We start from the raw sequence: 12162 nt of genomic DNA, 5'->3' as shown, positions 1-12162 counted from the left end.
TAAACAGAAACTATGCAGAGGCTGTCATAATTGTCTCTTGGCCACCTGTCCAAAAGGGGCCTCCAACTCAACACTAAATTGACAATTGACATTTAAACATGTGTTAAACAGTGCTCAACGGACAGAACTATCCTCACTTATATTCTCAACAGATAATAATATAAAATTAGAAAGGGAGATACTTTTCCCGTAATTCGATGTGAAAAGGATTGCTCCAACATTCTCGGCTGTGTCTGAAGCTTATATTTTCCAATTTCATGCCATGGTTTCTTACTACCAGCATATCTGGTCATTGGCAAGGACTCAGAACACTTATGTCTATCTGTAAAGCCAGCTGTGCAAATCTCTTTGTGTAGTGCACATTAGGTGGATAGATTGACTGGGACAACCATCAGATAATCCCATGCTCTGATAGTCTGACCTAATATTCACAGGTAGCCTGACCACAATTTGATATCACTGATTGATAGCTCGCTGATTTGGAGGACAGGGTAACGAGTGGGTCTTTAAAGTGAGCTTCCATCTCTTGGCATAGAGCTGTCTTTTAACTCATGAGTTGTTTCTTAAATTTTGGATGTCTCCTGCTGTGGGACTAAGATTTAGAAATGCTGCAGTGAATTGGAAAAAACTTACTCAAACTGCAAAGATGAGAATGATGTGTTACATTCATTATATCTTAAAATTCTGTATTAGCACCGAACACTTTTGCTCACCTGCTCCTACCTCCTCTGTGCTCTAATTGTTCCTCTCCTCCATTCCACATGCTTCCATTGCAATCACAATGGAAGAGTGCAGCTACTCTGGGGGCGATTCTCCCAAAAGTGCTGAATTGGCGGGGAAACTGTTCCAAATCTTGACTGTTCTGTCAGTTCAGCTTTTCACCTGAATCTCTGCACTCTGTGCACTGAAGAGGTCCCAGTCGTGAATGTCATTAAAAACCCAGTTCGATCGCTGGCCAGCCTGGGACCCCCACAGTGCTGCCCCTCCAGCCCTCCCCACAGTCCGATCGCAGCCCCAAAAACAATTCCTGGGCCAGCCCCGACCCCCTCCGCCCCGGAGCGCCCCGATGTCCAGGCCCCACCCCCAGCAGTGGTGATCCCCCCACCCCCCTCACCCCGGCAGGCCCCCCCCCACCCCTGCTGACCACCCCCCCGGGGTCAGACTCCTCCGGAGGTAGGCCCCCTCCCCCGAGCAGACCACCCCCCCAGTCCACCTGAATCGCTGCCCTCCCTCCATCCCAGACTGATCTCAATTCAGAGTGGCAGCGGGGCCCCCACCCCCACCAATCACCCTCAGCCCTGCCCACAGTATGTCCCGTCCCCTAGGCATGGCCCGATGCCCAATGGGCAGTGCCAAGGTGCCTCTTGGGCAGTGCCAGGGGGCACAAGCTGGCACTGCCAGGGTGCCCATGCCCAGGAGGCACCACCCCCCACCGCCCAACCCCCTGGGGGGCCCCGATTGCCCCTTCACTCCAGCAGGGTCTCCCACTAGTTCCCCGAATGTGGGGAGCTTGTCTGAACCCAGCTGGAATGGAATACTCCTGGCAGGGTGGGAGATTCAATCGGGACCTAAAATACGTGCAGGAAAGATTTAAATGACTTACTTGCCTTCCCGCCGGTTTGCAGCGTGGCCTGACCGGCGACTGTTCGCCGGTTCTGGGAGATGCGCATGCATTCCTGGCGCATGCGCAAATCCCTGTTCGAGGCCACAGGCGCGCATCTCCCACCGCGACCCGACAGAAATGTTGTAGTCGCAATGGGAGAATCGCTGCCCCTATTTCTGAAGAGGCACAAACAGCATTCATATTTGATGCTGGCAACAACTGAAAAGACATTCTGCTAATTGCCTTCATCTTCGTGCCATTTTCTTGCACATGACCATCTTCCCATTTTGTTCACAACATGTTGCTTCTCTCTCAGTGCCAAGCCCACTCTTTGAAGTGGGCTGACAAATCCTCCAACCCTTTTCATAAACCACACATTAGTTCACTCCCATCTTTCTTGCATTTCTGGCTCCCACAAATCAGCAATATGGAGGCACTATACAAACCCTCAGTCAAAGGGCCAATGTCTTGGCCAGACAATGGCAGGTAGATCTGCAATCGGAAAGGAATGGCATCACGCTCCCACCTGAAAGTAGAGTGAAAATCTGTCTTGCGTGTAAAGAAGGGCAGAGATTCTACTTGAAGATAATAATCTTCTATATAATTCAGTGTAAGAGAGCAGTTAACCATATATCACATAATGAAGCAAGGACTTACATGTGAATGTGCTGTTGTCCAAGTTGGAAAATATTTGCCTTTGTGTTACGTGATTTTGCATTTTATGAAATATTTACTGCAGAAACTTTCCTAATCTACATATGCTATTTAAAATTGATATTAAATAGAAGTTTGAAAAGGTTTTACCAATGTTTTGTAAGCATGCTTGTACTGATTCAAGTCATTGCGCAAACATCATTTTATAATTTGAGTATGATGTGAAAGGGCTCTCTCAGACTTGGTCCTTCCCTAAACTGCAATCATCCTGCTTTGAAGCTCAGCTTACTGAGGTTGGGAACTAGTTTTTAATAACAACATAAGCCATTTAATTTTTATAGGTCGGTGTTCCATTCTTGCTAATCTACACTTAATTACTTTCGATGGAAGCGGCTTTGGCATTTCTGGAGCTGCTTCGTACGTTATTGCATCACTGGCAAATGAAACCATTATTATCGGGATCAGCGAATGCCTCAGCAGCCAGATGGTAAGTGTTCACGATAATGTAAACCCCTGAGAATCCGTGTTACTTCGCAGAATAAAATACAAGGTTGCCCGAATTTCTACAGCTTTCTAATTCTTAAATATCCCTCATCTTTCAACACATTTACCTTACTTTTAATCAAGTGTGCTTTGGGAGCCAACTTCAATTAAAGGAATTCCTTGGCATCTATTTTTAATAATTTAGTGCAGTGTTACAACACTGGTATTTGTTATAAGAGAAATAACTATAACATGAATGTAATCCATTTGCCTTGGTCAGAAGGAGTTTGCAGCTGGTTCACTTGGGCCTGTTGCATGTATTCATAGGTGGTGCATATCTCCATAACCATTGGAGACACTGCAGTTCAGATCTTTTTTATTGACAAGTTTTTCCATTCTCCTGCTAGTGCTGACTTGCTGCTGTTCAGTCCAAAAGCACCGAGAGCTCTGAAATGTCTAGCTCAAGTGACCATTTTTTGTCTGTCCATGCGACAGAGTGCTATGCCAGCCTATTTGATTATGGAAGGCATAACAGTCCACTCAGCCGATTTCCACATTTTCTATTAAGGGGCTCCAAGACAGTCGTGTGGAACAGGAAAGTTGATTTCTCCTTTCACCAGCCTGGAGTGACAAAATTGGAGGATCCCCGCTCCTCTACCAGTTTAGACCAAAAGTCAAACCAGGACATTATTTTGCTATTTTGTGCACAATTAGCTTTTATGCAATAAAATGTTGTTAGGATTACTCTTGTTCCATGTATTTATCATCCAATTTTATTTACAGAAAATAAAGTTAGTTTCCTCTTTAGAACATACAGTAATGTATGTTGAACAGGGATCATCAAAGGAACAAACAATTCAGAGATATGTGAACATACTTTAGTATCTCATATTTATTGTTTGCACTTTGACTGAAAATGTAGTGGATTTGTGATTCATGGTGATATATCCTGAAGTGTTTGCTTCTCAAATCTTTGAAAGAGAAATCAGCCCATAGATATTCTTTTTAAAACTTATCTTCTTCCTCTCCAGCATTGGGTTTGGATGGGTGGAAGTCACATTTCAAATCTTATATAATTTCACCTGTATGACGTAGTGAATTACAAGTTGTATAGCATCTGTAGGCAAAGATATGAACACAGAAATCAAATCAGAAATGATCAGTTTTGAATCTGTAGACACGAGAGCAATTTTCAAGTTCCAAATGTAGATTTTGCATCAGAAATATTGGCACCTCTGCTGCCCCATCGAAGCCCAAAGTCCGCCTAAGCTAATTTTCAGATGGTCATGGTGAACCTGCCAATTTCTGGTTGGAAGCTGTTTAAATGTACACATTTTGGTTTTGCTTGAATTGTAGGAACACAATTGCAACTTTCACACACAAATGAGTGAACTGTGAACTGTAGCAGGAACAGATGTTTGATAATGTTTCTGTGAAGCACATTGGGCATTTTACTACATTAAAGACATTATTTATAAGCAAGGTTACCAAATGTGATAAATGTATTCTTGGAGGTTTCATCACATGACTTGCCCCCATCCTCCAGCCATTAATCGGCCAAAATGTCCATCCTGTGATGCACAGCCTTCTTATGCCAATTGGAAAAATAAAAGACTCATTATCCAATCGGACGATGCTTTACCTTTAACCAAATAGCCTCAAAGAAAGCAATAAAATCAAAATAAGTATTTTTCTCGGGGGTTGCACACGGTTGCGTCCTGGGGATTTACCTTCAATTCCTGGAGATCCCAGGCCAACCTGGAGGATTGGCAACCCCATCTATATACAGGCTGTCTTAAGTGTAATATAAGTCAATAAAAACCAATGCCTAAGACAACACACCTATGGAAATCCAAAACAAATATAATAGCAGTAGAGAGCCGTGATCTGAGTGTTTGCCTCTTTAAATACTTCTTTTAAGATTGACCCTAAGTCAGAGAGTGTGTTTGGACAGGATATTAAAAGTTTGGTCAAAAGGATTATATTAAAGCAGAGAGATTATTACTCGAGAGATGGCTATACTATTAGTCTGCTGCATTAAAGAAAGACAAAAATAAAGCTAAGCGAAGAACACATTTTAAATTTGACATCACACCATTAGTTTCACTGTAGAGATTGCTGTGGCTATGTGAATCAATCTCTTGGAAACAAGCCGAGCATAAATGAATTTGGGATGAATTTGCAATTGCATTACTCAGGTTGCATTGGAGAAGTCAAAGCTGTTTCATATTCAACACAATCTCTTGTACGATGGCCTACAAATTATCAAAAGTATTGGAGTTCCTGAATAGAGAGCATCTCAAAAGAATGGTAACAAATTACTGACAAAATCTTCAAATGTTCAATACATGGTAGCTCAAAAGCTTTCCTTAACTGGACTTCAGCAGGTGTTTTTTTTAAAATTAGGGTCAAGCTTAATCATGTCCTCACATGTATCTAACCAGACCCAAACCAAACCACTCCACTCATCGTTTCATTAATTATGTGTTTACTTATCAGGAACACCTGGTCCACTGCACAAATTAGGCCTTAATTGCATGTTATTAAATGTCTTTGCTACATAGCTATAATATAACAAAGCAGTTGGAAGGAGGTCCTGATTATTATAGTGCATCTATTAACAATATTTGTGGAAAAAGACAGGATGTTTGATACTTCGTCGTGAGAAAAATATGTGAAGTTTTTAATTAAGTTATATACATCCACACGGTTTCCTACTTTATTGTACATGGTTCATATTTTGTCTAAATCCTTTGCCACGATATCCTCCCTGCTTGAATTTGGCTGGGTATGTGATACATTTTATAATTCAATTTAAATAGGACCATTTTATAAATAGTGAATTACTACAGTTTCACTTCAATTCTCAAGTTTCACCAAAGATTTAAAAGAGAAGGTAAATGAATCGCAATATTTGCTCTTTTTGCTGAGTGTCAGCTGAGACTCATTCTATAAAAGTTGTTCCTGTTGGTAAACTGAGGGATGTGTTTTGAGTCCCTAACGGGGCTCAGGGGGAAGATGAAGGGAAGCTAAATATAGCCCTGCCGGACAGCATTCCAGTTCCCCGACTCTGTCCTGTCTTTGGACCACGTTTCTATAGGCAGGAATGGGGGAAAGTGATCGCAGAGTTACCTGCCCACACAGTTCATTAACAGCGTATTAAGTCCAATTAAAGGACACTGACTGGAAGTTTTCTGCAAGCAAAGGGGACTTTTTTTCCTTTTCGGACTTTATTTCTACTCAAAAGAGCCAATTCAAATTAAGTCCAATCGTGGTCGGCACGGTGGCACAGTGGTTAGCACTGTTGCCTCACAGCGCCAGGGACCTGGGTTCAATTCCCGGCTTGGATCACTGCCTGTGCGGAGTTTGCACATTCTCCCCGTGTCTGCGTGGATTTCCTCCGGATGCTCCGGTTTCCTCCCACAGTCCAAAGGTGTGCGGGTTAGGTTAATTGGCCATGGTAAATTGACCCTTAGTGTCAGGAGGACTATAGCAGGATAAATGGGGGAGGGACCTGGGTGGGATTGTAGTTGGTGCAGACTCAATGGGCCAAATGGCCTCCTTCTGCACTGTAGAGATTCTATGGTCCTCATGAGTGATGAATCAGATCCAAGCTGACAAGACTTTGCATCCCATCTTGGGCTCGATCTAACAATATCCAAGCTGACAGGATGAGGCATTTCTCCCCTTCCTGTGCTTGATCTAATGCTTCACCTTAACCAAAAGGCCAAGTTGGCTTTGAAAAATTGCATCAGGTAAAGCCTTGGTTTAACGTCATTGGCTACCCTGATCATTTACTCTACCCTAGCAAGGGAAAGCACGACCACAGGCATCAACACACCCCAAGTGCAGTGGGCTAGCCTTGTCCCCTGCCTGATCATGCTGTTTAGGTGTATGAATGTGGCTACTGTTGTGTATGCGGTGTCTGTCTCTTTAAGACAGTCCAGCAGAAGCAAGTCACCTGACTTGAGAGACCAATGAAAACACAGTGAGTGATCACACCAGAGGGTGGAGTCCTCTATCAGACAGAATGTGCTTGTCTGGATGCAGGAATAGTCACACACTGTCCTATAAAGGTGTACCCCTCCGCCACCCCACTCCAATACATGGTGGCTTGGTTGCAAGATCCATTTCTTATTTTAAGATTTGAATAAGTTGGAAGGAAGAAGAGTGCCTCCCTCTCCCTCCCTCATGTATCTTCCATTGGGGCCTGCTGCTTCTTTTAGGCCCTTGATTGGTTCTCCAGCTTCAGGATTCTGTGTACCATGTTTTATTGCACTGCAAGCCCATTAAGCGGTGGAGGAAATGTGGTGCAGTGGGTATTGTTCCTACTTCTGAGCTAGAAACTCATGGTTCAAGCACACCCACCAAGACTTGATTACCTTGGAAGGTGATGGCCAAACAGGCTGATGATCAACCTGTAAATCCGTCTGATGCACCTATGGCAGGTGATAAGAGTGGGAGAACTTCCTGGTCAGCCAGAACTGAGTGGAAGCTGCAACGCAATAGCCTCCCCATTTTAAAAGACTTCTCGTGTAAGCTCTTGCCATGGGCTGTACTTTGTTTCAAGCATACTCCTCACTTTGAGGGCCTGAGGAAGAGAGTCATTGAGTCATAGAGGTTTACAGCATGGAAACAGGCCATTCGGCCCAACTTGTCCATACTGCCCTTTTTTTAAAAACCCCAAAGCTAGTCCCAATTGCCTGCATTTGGCCCATATCCCTCTATACCCATCTTACCCATGTAACTATCTAAATGTTTTTTAAAAGACAAAATTGTACCCGCCTCTACTTCGACCCCTGGCAGCTTGTTCCAGACACTCACCACCCTCTGTGTGAAAAAGTTGCCCCTTTGGACCCTTTTGTATCTCTCCCCTCTCGCCTTAAACCTATGCCCTCTAGTTTTAGATTCCCCTACCTTTGGGAAAAGATATTGACTAGCTGATCTATGCCCCTCATTATTTTATAGACCTCTATAAGATTGCCCCTCAGCCTTCTACGCTCCAGAGAAAAGAGTCCCAGTCTATCCAGCCTCTCCTTATAACTCAAACCATCAAGTCCCGGTAATATCCTCGTAAATCTTTTCTGCACTCTTTCTAGTTTAATAACATCCTTTCTATAATAGGGTGATCAGAACTGTACACAGTATTCCAAGTGTGGCCTTACCAATGTCTTGTACAACTTCAACAATTAAAAAAAAATGGAGAATTATGCTGAGTGACAGCTTCCCCCTCAGAGATAGGTTCAGCAACTGGAGCTGTTCTGACCTCTTTTATCCACCCCTGGAGGAAAAGTCCTGGCCAATAGCAAAAATTACCCAGAGGTGCAGAATCGGCATATCAGTGGGCAGGGCTATTTTTAAGCACATACCCAGTTCCATTCTCGGCCCTGGTGAAGACTCAAAATGCAGTCCCTGTGAGTCAGACTCAGTCTAGTGAAAAATAGCTCAGTATCTTTTGTCATATAACTCTTAAAAATACACACAGACACTGCAGGCTCGAAATGACTGTGTGTATTAGGTGAGATGCCCATGTGGTTGCAGAGCTGCAAAGCAGAGATATCCAGAGTGTTAAATTGGAGACTACTGTCCAAAGAACCCACATGGAGGCAAGCCACAGGAATAAACAAGGGTTTATTAACGAACAGTTCTCCTCGCAGTCCAGCCCTTGACTGCCTGTCGGCACAGATCCCGGGCAGGCCAGTCCTCTCCCCAGGTCACCTGACCCATCTCTTAAAGGGGCCACACATTGCATACATAACACAGAGTACACTGTAGGCAGGTACATTGCCGCGATTCTCCCAAACGCGCTGAATTGGCGGGAAAACTTTTCTAGATCCTGACTGTTTTCTCAGTTCAGCTTCTCACCTGAATCTCCACACTCTGTGCACTGCAGAGGTCCCAGTCATGAATATCATTAAAAACCCAGGGGGGCGGGACCTATACACGCCGGAGTCTGACAGCTCTGGAGCTCTGCGCAAGCGCAGTGGCCCAATCTGTCAGACTCCCCGTTTGCTGGCCAGCTCAATCGCTTGCCAGCCTAAGACCCCTGCAGTGCTGCCCCTCCAGACCCCCCCACGGCCCGATCGCGGCCCCCACTACAGTTTCCGGGCCAACCCGTCCCCCACCCCGGCCCGGAGTGCCCCAATGTACAGCCCATCCCCTCCCCAACCAGCGGTGGCGATCCCCCCACCCCCTCACCCCGCAGACCCCACTGATCCCCCCCAGGGCAGACCTCCGCTGGAGACAGGCCCCCCTCCTGGCAGATCACCCCCACCCTCAGCTTGCCCCAATCGCTGCCCTCCCTCCGTCCCAGACTGATCCTGTCTGCAGAGTGGCAGTGGAACCCCCCACCCAGGCAACAGAAAACAGATGGAGCTCTGGAGGAATACAGAGAGAGTAGGAAAGAACTCAAACGGGGAGTTAGAAGGGCAAAAAGAGGTCACGAGATGTTCTTGGCAGGCAAGATTAAGGAGAATCCTAAGGCCATCTATTCATACGTTAGGAACAAAAGTGTTGTCAGGGAGAAAATCAGACCTCTCAGGGACAAAGGAGGGGAATTATGCTTAGAACCCAAGGGAATAGGGGAGATCCTAAATGAATACTTTGCATCGGTATTCACGAAGGAGAGGGGCGTGTTAACCGGGAGTGTCTCGGAGGGAGATGTTGACCCGTTAGAGAAAATCTCCATTACAAGAGAGGAAGTGTTAGGTTTTTTAGGGAACATTAAAACTGACAAAGCCCCAGGACCTGATGGCATCTATCCTCGACTGCTCAGGGAGACGAGAGATGAAATTGCTGGGCCTCTGACGGAAATCTTTGTTGCTTCTTTGGACACGGGTGAGGTCCCTGAGGATTGGAGGATAGCGAATGTGGTCCCGTTGTTTAAGAAGGGTAGCAGGGATAACCCAGAAAATTATAGGCCGGTGAGCTTGACGTCCGTGGTAGGGAAGTTGTTGGAGAGGATTCTTAGAGACAGGATGTATGTGCATTTAGAACGGAACAATCTCATTAGTGACAGACAGCATGGTTTTGTAAGAGGGAGGTCGTGCCTTACAAATTTGGTGGAGCTTTTTGAGGAAGTGACAAAAACGGTTGATGAAGGAAGGGCCGTGGATGTCGTCTATATGGATTTCAGTAAGGCATTTGACAAAGTCCCACATGGCAGGTTGGTTAAGAAGGTTAAGGCTCATGGGATACAAGGAGAAGTGGCTAGATGGGTGGAGAACTGGCTTGGCCATAGGAGACAGAGGGTAGTGGTCGAAGGGTCTTTTTCCGGCTGGAGGTCTGTGACCAGTGGTGTTCCACAGGGCTCTGTACTGGGACCTCTGTTATTTGTGATATATATAAATGATTTGGAAGAAGGTGTAACTGCTGTAATCAGCAAGTTTGCGGATGACACGAAGATGGCTGGACTTGCGGATAGCGAAGAGCATTGTCGGGCAATACAGCAGGATATAGATAGGCTGGAAAATTGGGCGGAGAGGTGGCAGGTGGAGTTTAATCTGGATAAATGCGAAGTGATGCATTTTGGAAGAAATAATGTAGGGAGGAGTTATACAATAAATGGCAGAGTCATCAGGAGTATAGAAACACAGAGGGACCGAGGTGTGCAAGTCCACGAATCCTTGAAGGTGGCAACACAGGTGGAGAAGGTGGTGAAGAAGGCATATGGTATGCTTGCCTTTATAGGACGGGGTATAGAGTATAAAAGCTGGAGTCTGATGATGCAGCTGTATAGAACGCTGGTTAGGCCACATTTGGAGTACTGCGTCCAGTTCTGGTCGCCGCACTACCAGAAGGACGTGGAGGCGTTAGAGAGAGTGCAGAGAAGGTTTACCAGGATGTTGCCTGGTATGGAGGGTCTTAGCTATGAGGAGAGATTGGGTAAACTGGGGTTGTTCTCCCTGGAAAGATGGAGAATGAGGGGAGATCTAATAGAGGTGTACAAGATTATGAAGGGGATAGATAGGGTGAACGGTGGGAAGCTTTTTCCCAGATCAGAAGTGACGTTCACGAGGGGTCACGGGCTCAAGGTGAGAGGGGCGAAGTATAACTCAGATATTAGAGGGATGTTTTTTACACAGAGGGTGGTGGGGGCCTGGAATGCGCTGCCAAGTAGGGTGGTGGAGGCAGGCACGCTGACATCGTTTAAGACTTACCTGGATAGTCACATAAGCAGCCTGCGAATGGAGGGATACAAACGATTGGTCTAGTTGGACCAAGGAGCGGCACAGGCTTGGAGGGCCGAAGGGCCTGTTTCCTGTGCTGTACTGTTCTTTGTTCTTTGTACCCCACTGATTGCCCCAGGCCCCATGCACAATAGGCCTCGCCTCATTGGCACTGCCTGATGCCCGATGGACAGTGCCAAGGTGCCCCCTTGGCATGGGTGCTTTGCCCCTTGGGCAGTGCCAGGGGGCACAGGCTGGCACTGCCAGAGTGCCCATGCCCAGGGGGCACCACCCCCTCACCGCCCGACCCCCTGGGGGGCTCTGATTGTCCTCCTTCATTCCGGTGGGTCTCCCGCTCGTTCCCCGAACGTGGGGAGCTAGTGTAATGAAGTACTCCTGGTTGGGTGGGAGATTCAATCGGGATCCGAAAATTCCCGATAATTAGATTTAAAACATATTTAGAATACATTTTTAAAAGATTCAAATTACTTACCTGCTGGTTTCCAGTGTGGTCTGACCGGTGACTGTTCACCGGCTCTGGGAGATGCACATGCGTTCCCAGCGCATGTGCAAATCCCAGTACAAGGCTGGCAACGCGCATCTCCCACCGCGATCCGACAGAAATTTTGCTGTCATTATTTCAGTGTTCTTTGTGCTAACCATAAGGCCAGAGCTGTTGCATAAATTGGGGAACGGATCTTTGCTACGTTGTATGTCTGACTCTGAATTGGCAGCAGAGTCATCAGCGAACAGTTATATTTTCAGATCAATAAGTGTTAATTCAAAAGAGTATCACACTCTCAAGATTTAACTTTGGAAAAAACATTGTTTCTAACTTTTATTTTAAACCAACATTGCAGCAGAGTTTTCTGAATGCTGGTCAATAATTGACAGAGGGAAGTCTGAGAGCTACCTGCACCAATAAGTAGCACGTGTTATGATCTCGGTGAAGACAATTAACTTCTAATAAAGAAATGTGAACTTCCAGTTATTAACTATAAGAAGCACACCCGCTCTGAAAACGGGTCATCCAAACTAGAAATGTTAGCTCTGTTGTCTCTGCAGAGATGCTGTCAGGCCTGCTGAGATTTTCCAGCATTTTATGTTTTTGTTTCAGATTCCAGCATCCGCAGTAATTTGCTTTTTATTACACCTGAATATTTCACATTTTAAACACAAAGGGGGCGATTCTCCCATTCCGACCCGCTAATGTTTTGGCGGATCGGATCGGAGATGCGCGTGTGTGCCGATTCG

General features: G+C 45.7%; 1 protein-coding gene across 1 annotated transcript in view; it reads left to right on the top strand.

The window, feature by feature from the left end:
• The window catches only part of otog (otogelin), a 217048-nt gene that overhangs the window by 156951 nt on the left and 47935 nt on the right, over positions 1-12162 (top strand). Inside the window, exon 37 of the mRNA XM_078221380.1 lies at positions 2599-2744. Within this exon, the coding sequence (XP_078077506.1) occupies positions 2599-2744 (146 nt within the window). The remainder of the gene's footprint in view (positions 1-2598; positions 2745-12162) is intronic.

Source organism: Mustelus asterias, chromosome 9, assembly GCF_964213995.1.
Source record: "Mustelus asterias chromosome 9, sMusAst1.hap1.1, whole genome shotgun sequence".
NCBI classification, from domain to species: Eukaryota; Metazoa; Chordata; class Chondrichthyes; order Carcharhiniformes; family Triakidae; genus Mustelus; species Mustelus asterias.
This window is presented reverse-complemented; position numbering and strand designations above follow the sequence as displayed.